Source organism: Canis lupus, chromosome 37 (assembly GCF_003254725.2).
Source record: "Canis lupus dingo isolate Sandy chromosome 37, ASM325472v2, whole genome shotgun sequence".
NCBI lineage: Eukaryota > Metazoa > Chordata > Mammalia > Carnivora > Canidae > Canis > Canis lupus.
The window spans coordinates 11,790,671-11,809,548 of record NC_064279.1 but is presented as its reverse complement, the minus strand read 5'-3'; the positions used below and the strand labels follow the sequence as shown (position 1 = coordinate 11,809,548).

Sequence of the window (18,878 nt, the reverse complement as noted above, 5' to 3'; positions counted from 1 at the left end):
CGGGCTCCCCAGAGGGCGCCTGCTTCTCCCTCAGCCTGTCTCTGCCTCTCGCTCTGTGTCTCTCATGAATAAATACATAAAATCTTTTAAAAAATACAAATAAATCTAATTAACATATAATGTATTGTCTGTTTCAGAGGTAGAAGTCAGTGATTCATCAGTCTTATAATACTATAATGTACTTCTTAAAAAAGAGAATCTGAAAAGAGCTTATAACAGTATTTAAGTTGTCAGTGCATTTCCAACCAAAGCTGTATCTGTTCAATTATTATTAAACATTATTTATCAAAAAGAAAAGAAATAACAAGTTTTGGCAAGGATGTGGAAAATGGGAACCCTTGTGCAGTGTTGGTAAGAATGTAAATTGGAAACTATGGAAAACAGTATGAAGGTACCTTAAAAAATTAAAAATAGAACTACTATATAATCCAGCAATTCCACTTTGGATATTTATCTAAAAACATAAACACTAATTCAAAAAGATATATGCATCCCATGTTCATTGCAGCATTATTTAAATAGCCAAGATTTGGAAACAATCTAAGTGTCTATCAGTGAATGAATATGTGTATGTATGTGTATATAGCAATATTATTCAGCCATTAAAAAAAGGAGGAAATCTTGCCATTTACAACAACATAGATGGATCCAAGGGCATTAAGCTAAGTGAAATAAGTCAGACAGAGAGAGTCAAGTACCATATAATTTCACTTACATGCAGAATATAAAAAAATAAAATAAAAAAACAAAAAACACCCAAGCTCATAGATAACAAAGAATAGATTGCTGGTAGCCAGAGGAGAGGTTTGGGTCAAAGTGGTAAAGGGGGTCAAAAGGTACAAACTTCCAGTTATAAAAATAAACAAGTCATAGGGATAAAATGTACAGCATGGTGACTATAGTTAATAATACTATATTGCATATTCGAAAGTTGGTAAGAGTAAAATCTTAAAAGTTCTCACCACAAGAACAAAAAATTGTGTAACTATGCACAATCATAGATTAACTAGACTTACTATGGTGATCATTTTGCAATACATACAAATAGCAACTCGTTATACTGAACACCTGAAACCAATATAATGTTACATGTCAATTACACCTCAATTAAAAAAACCCAACATACTGTTATGAAGACAGTTGCTATTCAAATCACTAGTTTCATCTTTTTTTTTTTAATAAATGGAATTTTCTTTTTTCTTTTTTTATTTATTCATGAGAAACAGAGAGAGAGAGGGGCGGTGGGGAGGGAGAGAAAGAGGCAGAGACATAGGCAAAGGGAGAAGCAGGCTCCATGCAGGGAGCCTGACATAGGGACTCGATCCCGGGACTCCAGGATCATGCCCCGGGCCAAAGGCAGGCGCCAAACCGCTGACCCAACCAGGGATTCCTCATCTTAGTTTTGAACATACTTGAAGTGTCTTCATGTATTTGTGACTCTACATTTTATGGTACGTTGGCATATGAAACCACTAAATATATATTAGATGGATAATCAGCTTTGCTTTAAGAACAAACATATGCAGAAAATTCCCAGTAAACAGAGAGATACTACAGAAAATGAGAAAGTTAAGGCAGGTACAGAGGAACATACATGGAACTGGAAATAAAAGATAAGAAGAATTATAGATGTTAAAATAAAGACATGAAAATTATTTCTTACTTCTAGATTCAAAATTGTCTAGTATTTCAGAAGACATTTATTTTTAAATACCAATCAATTCTACTATTAATGCTTGGGTCTTACATTTTATAGACAAAAAGCTTCCATTGAGTTTGTCAGGAAAGTCAGGTTAGTAAACAGGTCTTGCTTGTTCATCAGGACAATCAAGTAATATAAATTTTTAAAACACCAACATAGGGAAGCCTGGGTGGCTCAGCAGTTAAGTGCCTGCCTTTGGCCCGGGGCGTGATCCCATGGTCCCAGGATCAAGTCCCATATTGGGCTCCCTGCATGGACCCCTGCTTCTCTCATTACCTGTGTCTCTGCCTCTCTCTCTCTCTCTTTCTCTCTCTCTCTTTCTCTCTGTCTTTCATGAATAAATAAATAAAATCTTTAAAAACAAAAAAACCCACCAACATGAAGAGGGATTATTTTTTATGAGAGAATAAGGACAAAATATGTAGGTATGGATTTGGATTGATATTCAATAGGAGCAGAGCTAGCAAAATTTTAGAATGAAAACTGTGATCAACACAATAGAACGTGTAAATAAAATCTTGTTACTATTGCATTAAAGAATTTATATTTTCTAAAGGATACATGCTTCTCTTGCACCATCTCTTCTCCACTAATATTTTTAATAAGATCAAATATACTTTGTTTCTTGCTAATATGCTTCATGAAGTACTAAGCAAAACTTCCAGCCATCCTTATTTCCCCTTTTGTGTCTATTCAATCACTTTAATGCTGTCATTGAAGCAATAAAAACTGAAAAATCATTATAAATTTACAACAGCTAAAAACCTATCTGTGGCCCTATGCCATATGTCAGTTTCTTTGAATGTAGGCTTTCTTTTCTATTTTCTAGCTTGATGTGAGATAAAGACATTTACTGCCAGACACTGAAGTTAGAATTTCTAATCTTAACAGCACAGCATAAATTAGAATGTGATTTCTTATTTTTTAGAATGTGATTTCTTAAACTTAGCTTTATTCAATCTTTGTTTCTCAACAATTTGATCCAACAATCAAAGTAATGAATGATGTAAATTGAAGAAAATAAAAAGCATTCTACATTTTTATACTGACTTTCACCTAGGAACCTCCAACACCAAATACAATGACTTAAGTCTATTTAATTTCTTATTAAATGACAAATTTTTGTCTGCTTTTCTACTAACCTAATTACTTTGTTTACTTTATAGTTAGGGAAGTTAATTATATTAATTCCAGAAACCTTAACAAGAAACTGTTCTAAAATAAGTATTCAAACCTTGCAATAATTATACTCTTCTTTTAAGCTCTGGGAATTTATAAACACATAAGCATGAAATAAAGGCATAAGAAAGTAAAATACTATAAATATAAATTCATTTAAAGACTGATTTTCTTTTTTTTTTTTTTTTTTAAGATTTTACTTATTTATTCATGATAGTCACACACAGAGAGAGAGAGAGAGAGAGAGAGAGAGAGAGAGAGGCAGAGACATAGGCAGAGGGAGAAGCAGGCTCCATGCAGGGAGCCCGACATGGGATTTGATCCCGGGTCTCCAGGATCGTGCCCTGGGCCAAAGGCAGGTGCTAAACCGCTGTGCCACCCAGGGATCCCAAGACTGATTTTCTTTTTATTTTTTATTTTTTTTTTTTAAATTTTTATTTATTTATGATAGTCACATCAGAGAGAGAGAGAGAGGCAGAGACACAGGCAGAGGGAGAAGCAGGCAGGCTCCATGCACTGGGAGCCCGATGTGGGATTCGATCCCGGGTCTCCAGGATCGCGCCCTGGGCCAAAGGCAGGCGCTAAACCGCTGCGCCACCCAGGGATCCCTGATTTTCTTTTTAAACAGAACTGCAAATTCTCTTATGGTTCGAAGGGACTCAGAATAATATAGTTCACTTTTCTAAAGTGTCAGACTTCTGGTTTTAGGTTGTAGATGGACATGTGTTAGTGAGTTAGTTTTCCTTCTTTTGTCTAATTACAAAAGAAAAAAAAACCTCAACCTCAACTTGGTGACAGTGTATCTCTACTATCTTTCAGAGAAAGTAAGCTTCAAGTTTCAGACAATTTGGCAAGCCACAATATCTAATTAGCTAATATGCATATATTGAAATATATATGAAATATATATATATATATATATATGTATATGTATGTATGTATGGCTTAGTTTTCATTTTATTTACTTTTAAATAAAGAATTTTGGGGCAGCCCGGGTGGCTCAGCAGTTTAGTGCCACCCTCAGCCCAGGGCATGATCCTGGAGATCCAGGATCAAATCCCATATCAGGCTTCCTGCATGGAGCCTGCTTCTCCCTCTTCCTGTGTCTCTCCCTCCCTCTCTCTCTCGCTCTCTCTCTCTTTTTCTCTCATGAATAAATAAAATCTTAAACAAAAAAAGAATTTTTAAAGTTACCTCTACTTATTTTTTTTAAAGATTTTATTATTTATTCATGAGAATACACAGAGAGAAGACAGAGAGAGAGGCAGAGGCACAGGCAGAGGGAGAAGCAGGATCCATGCAGGGAGCCCGACATGGGACTCGATCCGGGGTCTCCAGGGTCACGCCCTGGGATGAAGGCAGACACTAAACCGCTGAGCCACCCGGGCTGCCCAAGTTACTTCTACTTATGACATTGGCTTTCCATTTACAGTAGTGATAGAAAGTTTCTCTTTAAAGCATGTATAATTTTAATGAGATAACTTGAAGAAAATATTAAGTAATATGTCATATGAATATAGAAAACATAATATTCAGTGGTACACAGATATGGTGAAAGAATCAGAGTTCTTCACTTTTAGAAAATGCAATCAATTATTTTCAAAATAATCTTTTCTCTCCTCCTTCCAAATGAATGAGCAAACATATATAAACTGGCCCCCTGTTTGAGTATAAGAGTAATGATTAATAACAACTGATTATAAAGAGTAATGGTTAAAACCAACAGAAAGTAATGGTTAACAACACATACTCTGGAGTCAAAACACCTACATTTGAATCTTGGCTCTAACTCTCATTAGCTGTGTGACGTGGTAAGTTATGTATCTGCGCCTCAGTGTTCTCATGTAAAATAAAAATATAACAGTAATCATTTCATACATTTCTGTAAGGGGTAACTGTAAAGGTTTAATGCATAGACAGCACTTAGAACAACGTCTAATACATAGGGAATATTTTAAAATGTTTAGCTAGTTTTGGTTAATGTTAAATTATGTTATGTTAAATGTTAAATGTTAAATGCCCAAATTCCCTTTATATTTTTATTGTAAAGAGACTGCTCAGTCTAATAAGTCCATAATCTGATAAAATGAATTAAAATTTCACTAGTATTAAATTCACTAGTATTACATTTGTCTTATCTGGAATAATATTCTCTAAGAATCTTAAATTTACTGCAAGTATTTTATGAGGCAAAACTCATTAAATAAATATCTCACACTAGTATCTGAAGGGAAATAGAACTAAGAATACCATATATTGATGAGGGTAGAAAGGACAGTGCCTATAAAAGCTAACATATATACTACATACAACAGAAGGAGGGTTTCCTAAGCAAAAAATTCAGGGCTTCAGAAAATAAGATATCAAGGGAAGAAAAGTACCTAATCTTCCTTAATTCCTAATTGTGTCTAGTTTTACTTATAATCAAGTACTGAACAGGAATATTACCTTTGGCTTGTATTTTTTAAGGTTCCCATACAATGAAAATAGTTAAATATGGAACCTATCCCCTTGAAAAAAAGGACAAACAACTGAAACACAGACTCACCACTAGAAGAAAAAAATCTTTGAAAAAATAATTCAGGCACAAAGACCTAGAATAGGAGTTATCAACCCCATACCCCATAATCTGATCTCTAGCCAATTTTTTCCTTAGAGAATTCTCTCACAATGAGTTTCTGGTTGAACACACACTCTGGGCCTCCAATGCCAAACTCAGATCTGAACCTCAGATTATGGATTATGGCAAAATAATTGGCATAGATTTCTAAATATCAAAAGTTCTTTTTCCTTTCCTTCAAAAAATGGTAATAATGCTTCCTAATGGAGGAACATGCACAACATTTAAACCATACCTCTGATGCTGGGATTGGAGGAAATTTTTTTTGTTTTTGTTTTTTGAGAATAGAGAGCTGGTGTCCTCACTGACCAGAAATCACTGGTGATCTATTGGAACAGAACTTTAATATGTAACTGCTGATATTTAATTATTTTAAAACAGACATTTCAAAAAAAATAAAACAGACATTTAATTTATGTCTCAACAAAAGCATCAGCGGACTTCTCATCCTACTAAATTTTTTAGCAAAACAGCCAGAAGTCGACCGAGATCTCATTAATTTGGACCATATCTCATTGCCTCAAAAACCAGGCAGTTTTATAGATTACACAAAATTTGCAATATGTAAGAAAAATTTTAAGAACTAGAGGTAAGTGGAATAACCTTTCTCCACTCCCCTAACTCCACATCAAAATAATCTTTAAATGATTATAATGTAAGACTCTGTGGCTCAGCAAAATTAAAGATATTCACTTATGATCATAGATTGGTCATATTTTCTCTGACAACTCCTCCCATTTTATTCTTAAAGATCCACTGTCATATGCTTTAGTTTCTATCACTAACTACCTGATGGCCTTCAGCCTCAACTGAGGTTGATTAAAAAAACAACGCAGCTTTTTCTCAGGGAAGAGCTATATTTTGTTATTCTCAGTCATCCATATATTCCTTCATTGCCACAGAGTCTAACCCTACTCAATGTATGGGGTACAGCTGTAAGAACTCAAGAAAAAGTGGTTCTGGGTGTTGTGTAAACACATACTTAATAAGATATAATTCCAGTAACAGTAATGAATAGTTTGAGGTCAGGAAGTAAACTGTTCAGCTGAAAACAATTGAGAGAGAAATGACTAGGCTAAAGAGAACATAAAGTACCTTCTGCTGTTTCCCTAGAATATAACCTTTAAAAAAGCCATAACCTACTTGTGCATCATTTTCTTTACCAGTATTAATATATGCTACAATTGTACTTTTTGAGTAAAGTATCTCTGAAAATGAGATATGTAACAGCATCTACATAGGGAAAAATTTTCTAAATTCCTGCATTATTTTGAAAATTCAAATTTGATGCTTCTTTTTTGGGAAGGAAAAGAGAATAGGAACAATTATGGCTTTTTTTGTATTTCACCATAATGAAATCTAAAATAAGGGAGTTAATAATTGTTCTGCATTTGTCTGCACTTGCTATCCCATGAACTATTTGTCCTTTTAATTGAAAGTAGCAACCAACTTTCAATAAATACTGTCCATTAGTGAGTGAATCCACGGATTTCAACTTTTGCCAGATTACAAATGACAATAAATCCTATTCCTTTCAAGCATTTGAAAACATTTCAGAATTTATATATTACCATATATCTATTCATTAAATTATTCATTTAACAAACATTTATTGCACTCCTACCACTACATACCTGACACGGTATTAGACATTGTTGAGACAAAAGAGCATTTAAAAAAGTCCCTATCAAAAAAAATAAAAAATAAAAAATAAAAATAAAAATAAAAATAAAAATAAAAAAGTCCCTATCACCAAAGACTTTAGAATCTTGTATAAGAGTGTTGTATGAAAGGAGAGATTAGCACTACCCTTACAAGGATGTAAGAGGCCCTCAGGCCTGACAACGCACACATGGTTAAGGCATTACCACCTACTTCAGGCATCTATCATTTTTGATTTCACTTACATGTGGAAAATAAAAAACAAAACAAATGAATAAACACACAAAAAAATAATCAGACCTACAAATACAGAGAACGAACTGATGGTTGCAAGAGGAAAGGGTAGGGAGATGGGCAAAAATGGGTTAAGGAGAGTGAGAGGTACAGGCTTCTAATTATGGAATGATAAAGTCATGGGAATAAAAGGTGCAGCATAAGGAATATAGTTAATGACACTGTAATAATGTTGTATGGTGACAGATGGTAGCTACACTTGTGGTGAACATACCATAAAATAAAGAGATATTGAATCACTTTATCATGCACCTAAAACATAACATTGTGTGTCAACTATACTCTCATAAAAAAGTTTTTTAGGGACACCTGGGTGGCTCAGCAGTTTAGAGTCTGCCTTCGCCCAGGGCATGATTCTGGAGTCCCGGGCTGGGGTCCCGTGTCAGGTTCCCTGCATGGACGCTGCTGCTCCCTCAACCTGCCTCTCTCTCTCTGTCTCATGAATAAATAAATAAAGTCTTTAAAAAAAAAATTTTTTTTTAAGAATCTAGTAGGGGGTACCTGGGTGGCTCAATCAGTTAAAGTCTCTGCCTTCAGCTCAGGTCATGATCTCAGGTCCAGGCATAGAGCCCCACATCAGGCACGTTGCTCAACAGGGAGTCTGCTTATCCTTCTGCCCCTCCCCACCTCATGCTCTCTTGCATGCTAGCTCTCTCTGAAAAAATGAAAAATAATTTTTTAAAATAATTTAATAGAAAAGACAAAGACAACTGAAAAATATGTGAAAATTTAGGTATGATGCCTGCAACTTAATTGCAAAAGGTTCAGAAAAAATTAGTGATCAGCATATATATATATAGAGAGAGAGATTAATAAGGCAAATACAGCAAAATGTTAAGAACTGGTAAATCTGTGGATAAAAGGTATATGGAAGCTTTTTTTTATGTTTGAAATAATTTAAAACATTTTTTTGTTGGGGGCCCAAAATATTAACACCTGACATTGATTGTCAATACAATAATAGGCAAAAAGTTTTATTTATTTATTTTTTAAAGATTTTATTTATTTATTCATGAGCAACACAGCAGAGAGGAGAGACAGAAAGAGGCAGAGACACAGGCAGAGGGAGAAGCAGGCTCCATGCAGGGAGCCCGATGTGGGACTCGATCCCAGGTCTCCAGGATCAGGCCCTGGGCTGAAGGCGGTGCTAAACCCCTGAGCCACCCGGGCTGCCCGGCAAAAAGTTTTAAAAAAGATAAGCTGCAAGTTGAATCTCCTAAAGACAACCACTTTAATGACCATTCAACCTGAGTAGCATAGTTACTCAATAGGACAAAAGGGTTTGTTTTTTACTAAACTACCCAAATACTAAGGACACATCTTCAAAGAGTTTATACATGTGACAGCACTTTGAAGTTATAAAACAATATGTAAATGCAAAGCTTTATTTATTTTTATTTTTTTATTTTTATTTTTATTTTTTTTATTAAAGATTTTATTTATTTATTCATGAGAGACACAGAGAGAATGAGAGACAGACACAGGCAGAGGGAGAAGCAAGCTCCATGCAGGGAGCCCGACATGGGACTCGATCCTAGGTCTCCAGGATCACACCCTGGCCCAAAGGCGGCGCTAAACCACTGAGCCACCCGGGCTGCCCTGCAAAGCTTTAATAGCCATCTTTAAGAGATGTAGAGATACTGTTTCAGTGAACACTGTTCTCAGAAAAATAAATAATGAACATTTTAACACCTTGATTAAGGTATAATTTAGCAGTATAAATGAGCATTGAACTTTTAATGAATGAGATATTAAGGGTCTTTCCTTAGGAAGAGTCAAGGTTCAAAGATTTTTTTTTTAAACATGCATTTGCATGTTAAATCAGTACTTAAAATATAGCTCCCGTCATCCCTATTGTATCAAGACAAACTGACAAGGGATGAAATGACTAGATTTCAGACTATTATAAATCATTTTTTTCAAAGCTAATTAGCTTCATTATTTTAAAAAAGAGTATTACAAATAGACAATGAACATAAGGAGATTCAAAACAGAGAAGAAACAAAAATTATGTGAACCTCACTAATAAAAACAATCCAGTGGGTGCTGGGTGGCTCAGTCAGTTAAGTGTCCGACTCTTGACTGAGGTTCAGGTCATGATCTCACGGTTGTGAGATCAAGCCCTATGTTGTGCTCCATGCTGAGCATGGAGCCTGCCAGACTCTCCCTCTCCCTCTCCCTGTTCATATGCATGTTCTCTCTCTCTCAAAAAATCCCCCAAAACAAAAAACAAAAAAAATCCCAATCCAAATCATTTTTTAAAATGGTCTCAGCAAAGCTTTATTTTAATAATCCAGTGCTTATAAAGACATGATGGAATATGCACTCCAGCATAGCATTCTCTCATAGGAGAATGTGAACTGTTTCCACCAATAGAAAAGCAATTTGACAATATATGAAGAATTTTAATACTGCTACTTATTGGATATAGAAATTAAAATTCTGGGAATTACAATTTAATATAATGCTACATATACAAAGATGTTCATTGTAATAAAAAACTAGTAACAGTGTAAATGTCCAAAACTGAGGGAATGGATAAGGAAAATATCTATTTGATGAAATAATATACAACCATTAAAACTGATGACTATGAAACATATACAATAATCTGGAAAATACTTATTCTGCTCAATGAAAAAGTAGGATCTAAAATGCATTTTTTCCTTTTTTTTGTTTTTTAAAGTAAACTCTACCCCCAAGATGGGGCTCTAACTCAGGACCCCTAAGATCAAAAGTCACATGTTCTACCAACTGAGCCAGCCAGGTGCTCCCTAAAATGCATTTTTATCACTAGTACAACTATACAAAAATTAAAGAGAAAAACTAGAAAAAATTCAAAATATTAATAATGGTTGTATTTGGATATAGAAAATTATTAAAGATTATTTCCTCTCCTTTCCACTTATCTCATTTTTCCATTTTTCTAATTTAACAAGCAGGTATTTCTTTAATATATTCTAATATACATAATACACAAATATATTCTCAGGTTAAAGATTCAAATAGAATATTAGAATATATGTAACTTTCCCCCACAATGGTCACCCCATACCATCCTACTTCTCCATCTCTGTAAGTGCGCACCATGTTTCTATTCTGTCTTAATTATGTGTGTGTATACACACACACACATTCTTTTAAAGATTTATTTATTTATTTTAGAGAGAGATGGAGAGTGAGAGCAGGGGGAAGGGCAGAGGGAGAGGGAGAATTCTCAAGGAGGTTCCACACTGAGTGTGGAGCCCAACATAAGATTGATCTCATGACTGAGATTATGATCTAAGCCAAAATCAGGAGCTGGACACTTAACCAACTGAGCCACCCAGATGCCCCCTTAACGTTATATTTTAATTAATTTATTTAAACTTCAACACTTAAAACTATTTTTATTTTGATCAAGCACCTATCATTTATAGACTAAATGTCTGACATTCAATATAATAATTATTTTTCTTGAGATTAATGCAAAAACCAATATTCATCTTATTTGCTAATTTCAAATTTACCACTCTGTTTAGAACAAAATCTATAAATTGGGCCAATGCTCCCAAATTAGAGCACTTTACTTAAAACATTCTCCCTTTTTATTGGGCTAACATTTCTGATTCCTAGTTGACAATATTTCTGCTTTTGGTTCAAAAGATTATAGCAAACAAAAATCTAGGTAACACTCTGAATTGTAACTATAAAAATACTGAGGAGAACTTATGCACAAATTCACTCCTCTTTCATCTAGCTAGATGTACAAGTGAAAAATGAGAGACCTTCTTTTGCTTGTTTGCTTCTTTGTAGAAAATAAATGTGGCCAATTCAGTGTAATTTCTTAATAAAAGTTAATGGCCTGAAGTAGATATGAAAAAACTTCCTATTGCTTTCAGTTTAGTGTTTCATCAACAAATCAAATAATCCCAAACTGAACATCTCAGATATGGATTGATAAAAGCTGTTGACAGAATATTCTTGAAATGTACTATATTTCAAAACAATATATTTTTAAATTTACTTTTTAAAAAGTTCAAATAAACTTTTTATTTGGAAATAAATTTAAAACTTCCAGAACATTTATAAGAATAAGAATAGCACAAAGATACCCATACACCTTTACCCAGATTCACTTATTACTATTTTACCCCATTTGCTTGATTTATTATTTTCTCTTTCTGCGCAAGCAGATATGTTCACACACACACACATGCACACACATACTTTTTTGAACCATTTCAGGGAAGTTATATATATATATATATATATATATATATATATATATATATATATATATATTTGTGCTCCTTATTTCTAAAATTTCTCAGAGTATTTCCAAAGATATAGATAATCTGTTATATAACCACAGTACTGCTACCAGCTTCAGTATATTTAATATTGAAATAATTTTTTAATAATCTCTTTTGTCAATTGATATAATGTCCTTTATCATATTTTTTTGCATCCAGCATAGGAAACTTAGGTATGGCTTAGCTGTCAAGTTTCTTTAGCCTCCTTTATCTAGATCCTTCCCACAGTCTCTTTGCCTTATAGGTCTTAGACATTTTTGACAAATCCCCTTCTTGTAATAGAGCATTTCTAGTTCATAGTTTGTGTGATGTTCCCTTCTGATTAGATTCTGGTTATGAATTCTTGGCTAAAATATGGTACTCTATTAGTGATACTCTCCTACTCAGAGTATCATCAATGTCCATCTGCCCTTCATTAATGATGTTAATTTTAATCACTTGGTCAAAATGTTATCCAATTTCCTCAACTTATAATTACTAAATTTTTCCTTGAAATACATGGCAGATGCTTTAAAACAACAAAAATATCCTGGCTCCATATTGAAAATGTCCTTAGATTTAGGATGTTCTGATTATTCTCACCTGATCCAATTCTTACCATGATGGTTACAAAAGGGTAATTTTCCAATTCCAGCACTCCTACATTCACTAGTTGGCACCTGGCATTTACCATAAGCAAGTGCCCTTTCTTCTCCCCTCTCTGCTATCAGCATTGACTCATGAATTCATTTTCACTGCAATGGATTACAATTTGTTACTGTGCTTTTTTTAGCACTCCAATTGTCTCAAATTTAGACAGTCGGAGTTCCTTCATGCTGGCTCCTATGCCTTTGTGAAGTCTCCACCCTGTTTGGGTACTTCTTTTCCTTACTTTCTAGCGTTACAAGATATTTTGGGCTTATCTTGCACCTATCCTGCTCCAGTCTTAGGATAAGTCATTTTTCCAAGAAGCCCAAATTCCTTTCAGAGGGGACTGGTCTTAGAGTCGAAATCTGAGTATTACATTTGTTCACTGCTACTGGGGTGCCATTTATTGCTTCTTATCCTTTTCAACAAATAGAGCTAAGAAATATATATAGGTGTGTGTGTGTACACTACACACATAAATATAAATATATATACATACAAGTATGTACACGTGCATACACATATGTACATGGCCACATATCCTTGCATGTAACACATATATATGTCTTTAAAGTCATAAATCAGTACTCATACCTTGAGTTATAATTTATTCACATAGGATTCTTTTGTCTTCCCCCATCTATAATTGCAAGTGTCTATTTCCTCAGTAAGAGCTCTGGCTCCCAAGTGCATCAACACCATTTACAACACCATTTACTTCTTTCTTTTTCTTTCTTTTCTTTCTTTTCTTTCTTTTCTTTCTTTCTTTCTTTCTTTCTTTCTTTCTTTCTTTCCTTTTCTTTCTTTTCTTTTCTTTTCTTTTCTTTTCTTTTCTTTTCTTTTCTTTTCTTTTCTTTTCTTTTCTTTTCTTTTTTTAAAGATTTTATTTATTTATTCGAGACACAGAGAGAGAGAGCCAGAGACACAGGCAGAGGGAGAAGCAGGCTCCATGCAGGGAGCCCGACGTGGGACTCGATCCCGGGTCTCCAGGATCAGGCCCTGGGCTAAAGGCAGCGCTAAACCGCTGAGCCCCCCCCGGGGCTGCCCTACTTATTTCTTAATTCTATTACAATTGTTTCATAATTGCTTTGTCCAGGCTTCTAAAAAACAAACCTAAATGAGTTTAGTATTTGTTTGCAATTCTCCCACCTTGCCCAAAAGAGTATATATAGCAAAACTCTGTTTGTAAAATCCTTAATTAGTTCTTTCATTCCTTTTTTTTTTTTAAGATTTTATTTATTCATGAGAGACACAGAGAGAGGTGGAGACATAGCAGAGGGAGAAGCAGGCTCCCTGTGAGGAGCCTGATATGGGAATCAATCCCAGGACCCCAGGATCATGCCCTGAGCCAACAGCAGATCCTCAACTGCTGAGCCACGCAGACGTCCCAGTTCTTTCACTCCTTTATGTATACTTTCCACTCCATTCTCCCTATCCCTTGTAAATAACCAACTTCATTATTTTCTGGTTTATCCTTTGTTTCTTTTTGTAAAGATAAGCTTTCTGTCTTACATAAAAGATGGCACAATATATATGCTTTTTATTCACCTAATATTATCTCTAGAAATTACTACATACCAATTCATTGAGATCTTACTCATTTTTTCTTATATAGTCAGTACTCCATTACATGTATATACCATAGTATATTTTAACTAATCTATTCCTGAATACTTAAGAGAGTATCCAATATTTTGCAGTTACAAATTATACTGCAATGGATAACCCTCTGCATATGTGGGGTTTTTTTAGATTTAGCTCTATGTTCAATGTGGGGCTTGAACTCATGACCCTGTGATCAAGAGTTGCATGCTCTATCAACGAACCAGCCAGGCACCACTATGCATACATATTTTTGTACTGTTGGAAGTATAGCTTCAGAGGGATTAGAAAGTATCATCAAACTTATTTGGTACTCAAGTGATATCTTGGAAATCCTTGTGTACCTCATTTGGATTTTAGGTGTTAGCTAGATATAGTCTGATGATGTTTGAATTCTGCCTTTTGTTCTGCCAAACCTAATGTTTTTATATATTTTTAAAATTTGCACATCTTTAGAGAAAAGAATGAACAAGGAAAAGTAAGTTATTTAAACTACTTACTGAGTGGCGTTGTGTCTGGAGGTGGAAAATTCTCAGTAAAGTTGACATTACACAAGTCTGTGCTACAGCAGCAGAAACGGTATGTTCCATTCTGAATTGAGGGAGGAGTAGTAGTCACTACACATTCTTCATAGTGACACTCCTGAGGATCTCCAATGTGAGACCAACATCCTATAAATTGATATTAATGTAAACAAGTTAGGGGTTAATAAGCAAAATTAAAACAGGCTAAGAAATAACTGCAATCAATGTGACAAAGTCCATAATACACATAAGTTATAAACTACTCCTGCAAAAGAATAGGAAACACACATCTTTTAAATAACAAAAAAATGACAGTACTAACAAGCATTTCATGGGGAGAAAAGCCACCAATAAATGCTTAACCTCATCATTAATCTAAGAGTTATTATTAAAGCAATAGTACGATTTCCTTTTTGTCTGTATCTATTAAGTTGTTCTAGGCTTAATAAAATAATATACAATCATAATAAGATTTTGGTAACACTTCCATAGAGAGAATGTAAATGTATAGTATTTCTAGAAATACTTTCTAATTTCATAAAGATTTCATAAAGAACCTTTAAAATATTCATGCTTTATAATCTAATAATTCTACCTTGAGCAATCTATTCCAAGGAAATAATCAGATACAATCAAAGATCTATGTTCAAAATGTCACTGAAGCATTTTGCTTTTTAGTAAACCAGAACATAATATAATGTTCAACAAAAGAGTAATGTGTACGTAAATTGCATGTATACGTGTATATAATGAAATATTGTACAGAGATGAAAAATGTTTTCAAAGTATATTTAAAGACATAGGAAAATATTCACAATATAAGATAAGAAAAATTGGGTATGAAATTGTTTATACATACAGAATCATCCTAAATTTTGAAAAATAAGTACACATACATATAAAAATAGAGATCCATTAAAAATATACTTGCAGGGAATAAATTAATATGTAAGAGTTTTTAAGAGTATAAAATTCTTACAGTTCTCTAGTTTCTAAACTTTGAATAATGAGGACATATTATTAACAATGTAATAAGAAAAATGTTATTAAAATAAGCTAAAAACCTATTACCCTTTACAAATTTGGGCCTAATATGAGTATATACATGGATATATATTTTAAAACCTATTGTTTTCCTGGAAAAGGTTTTAATCTACATCCAGGCCCTTTTTAGATAAACTTCAAGTATATGAAACACCAAGTTATTTCAGGTAAGAAAAGTGTTACTTGCCTTGCTTTACGAGATTTATATCCCCTTTTGATTTCTCCCAAAGGCCATAGCAAGTGCTACCTTTTGAGCATAATATCGTTCCATTTTCATGAGAGATTCGACTCTCACCTATCCCAAGGTCTTGTTGATATGGATCTTTAAATGCACATAGACGTTCTTGGTTCTGAGAAGCTAAAATAAATAAAAGAATGACAAATTTAATTTTATGATAATGTTATTAGCAAAACATTATTAAATAAAATCTTAGTCTTTTTGAAAGGCACTGTAAATTTTCCTACTAAATCTCTAACAAGGCTTGAATACATGTGTAATTTTATATTTATTCAATAATTTCTTTCTGCTCATTAATTAATTTGTCACCTCCAAACAAGAAACAAACTTGAAAACTGATTTCCCAAAAGCAATCCCTCCTTACACAAATTATTCTCACTACTCTCCTATTAAATAATTTAGGCATCTGAATAAAGAAACATAATTTTAAAATTCTATGCTCTAAATTATCAAAACTTCAAACAAATTAACAATCCTAGAGGGCTAAATAATTTTAGAAAATTTCCAGTATTAATTTTTATCATATTTTATAGCCAGGTGCAGAAAGATAAACATACATCATTGGGCATAGTAAACTAAAGAAGATGAGAGTAACTACCAGTGGGTACATGGTTTCTTTTTGGGCAGATGGAAACGTTCTAAAATTAGATTGTGGTAATGGCTGCACAACTCTGTACATTTATAAAAAAAAAAATAATTGGTCACCTAAAATGAGTGAATTTCATGGTATATAAAGTATACCTTAGTAAATTTATTTTAAAAACTAAGAACATTGGAACCCCTGGGTGGCTCAATGGTTAAGCATCTGCCTTCAGCTCAGGGCGAGATCTTGGAGTCCTGGGATCAAGTCCCACATCGGACTCCCTGCATGGAGCCTGCTTCTCCCTCTGCCTATGTCTCTGCCTCTCTATCTCTCTGTGTCTCTCATGAATAAATACATAAAATATTTTTAAAAAACTAAGAATATTAGTGGGCAAAAAGAAAATTACTTTCTATTATTAAAAATATCAATATAAAAACCAGAAACAGAAATGCTCAATCACACTTTATGCTGAAGGGACAACCAATGTACTTTCAATGCTCTTTTTCCATATACAAAACCTGATTTACCTAATTTCTTTTTTTTTTTTGATTTACCTAATTTCAATAGAATATTTGCCACATATTTATCAGCTAACAAATATTTATCAACACTGCTGAGAATACTAAAGAAATTTTATTTGTTGTTATCAAAAGCAACAACTGATCTTTATTTGGTTTCTTGAAGTTGACTTTACTAATGTTTGACTAGCTAGAATAACAGTCTAATACAGGTGGCCAATAGATATATTCCTCATGGGCTTCTGATTTATTTCTTCATTTTGGATATGTATCTTATCCTTAGCACTGGAGATGATGTATGAAAATAATGTTTCTGAACCTAAAAAATTAAGGACCAAACCCTGGAGAAGAAATGCAAGAGCCAAGAACTATATGCCCAAATCCATTTAGACACATACACCTGTCATATTTATTACAAGAGAAAGCACCTTCAATGTTTTGGGCTAGGCAAATAGGACATTCACAAGTAGATAATATAGAGTTCCACCCTTCACGCATCTTACATGGTCTGCTTGGAGATGGACAGTAATTACTGAATTCAGTAATCACAGAGAGTAATTCTAAAAAAATAAATGCAACTTGATTTCCACATTTAAAACCATTTCAGGCAGTTTTGTACTTATATCAACTAAATAGCCAAAAAATATAGTACAGCCTATTTATAAAACTAATTCTAGGATATCACCTAATTACGATTCAACCATTTTTCTGCAATATGTAGCCACATATTCAAATTCATTTAATGACAAGTTTAATTATATTTATTTATCTTATACATTTAATATTGTGTACACAGTATTTCCTTAGATTATCCTAACTGCAAACTTTACCAAATGAATATAAAGATTAAAACCAAATATATTTCTACATATAAAGCAGATACAACACCAAGATTCATACTTAACTGATTCAAACTACAACCAAAAACTCTGTAATACAGATATAAAATGCATATCATTAAGGCATAATTCCTTTTTCCGGTCCCATCCCATTTCAAAATTTTTTTTAATTTTTTTTTTTTTTTTAGTAATCTCAACACCCAATATGGGGCTCAAACTCATAACCCTGAGGATCAAAAGTTGCATGTTCTTCTAAACGAGCCAATTAGGTGGGACCCCTCCCCCCTATCTTTTTTGATTCAGGTTAAGTGCTCCTTACCTACTACCACACACTGAAGTTACACAATTCAATCTATTTCCATTTTTGTCTTGATTGTCACAAAGGTCAGAATTTATGAACTCAATAACTCTAGTTTTCCATAACCAAGATATCCTATTTTTTCCTCTCCTCTCCCTCTATTATCAAATATTTTTACTAGAATTTTGTATTGAATATTGAGTTCATTAACAGATTTAACTGTACCTGGAAGTAGAGAAATCACAAATAAAATTGCCTATTTACTTTAAAAATAAAAAGAAAAGATATACCTTCGTAAAAAAAAAAAAAAAAAGATGTTAAAAGAAAATTTTTTGCTCTTCTTAGATTTCCTTTACAATTACAAAGGCCTAATATGGCTAAAGGCCTGAATATGTGTAAATTTTTTAGTGCCATTATTAAATAATTTGATGATTGAAACCTAAAATTCTCCTTATAGAAAGACAAAAAACAAATCCAACTCTCGTAGTCTCTCTCTTTCATGCCCCACCCCTACCAACTAAGCTGAATCGAATGTCAAAACAATAAAGTTATAAATTAGAGGGAAGTTAATCATATCTTTAATATCTCTGAGTTTTTACTAAATAATTTATTTCATCAGTCTACTTTTAAGGAATTATTTCATGACGATGGCATTAGTATAGACCAATTATAATTTGCTATTTTAAGAGTAACTCTTTTATATTATGATTTAGGAATTTTTATAAAATATAAAGGTATACTAGCAAGAATTCTAACTAAACTACCTTGGTCAACATGAAGAAAAATCCATTTTATAAAACAGTATTTGTAGCTTTTAAAACGCTATTTGTTGAAACTGAGGGTTGCTGGACGG

General features: G+C 33.4%; 1 protein-coding gene and 1 non-coding gene across 3 annotated transcripts in view; one reads left to right on the top strand and one right to left on the bottom strand.

The window, feature by feature from the left end:
- The window catches only part of BMPR2 (bone morphogenetic protein receptor type 2), a 197,356-nt gene that overhangs the window by 74,886 nt on the left and 103,592 nt on the right, over positions 1 to 18,878 (bottom strand). For both annotated transcript variants that reach the window (XM_025442055.3, XM_049106654.1), the window contains exons 2-3: positions 15,737 to 15,907; positions 14,482 to 14,652 (exon numbers count right to left, since the gene is read on the bottom strand). In XM_025442055.3, coding sequence (XP_025297840.1) covers positions 14,482 to 14,652; positions 15,737 to 15,907 — 342 coding nt within the window. The remainder of the gene's footprint in view (positions 1 to 14,481; positions 14,653 to 15,736; positions 15,908 to 18,878) is intronic.
- Positions 7,281 to 7,401, top strand: LOC112656835 (U6atac minor spliceosomal RNA). The gene has a single exon (XR_003134698.1). It is a non-coding gene; the product is annotated as a U6atac minor spliceosomal RNA (small nuclear RNA).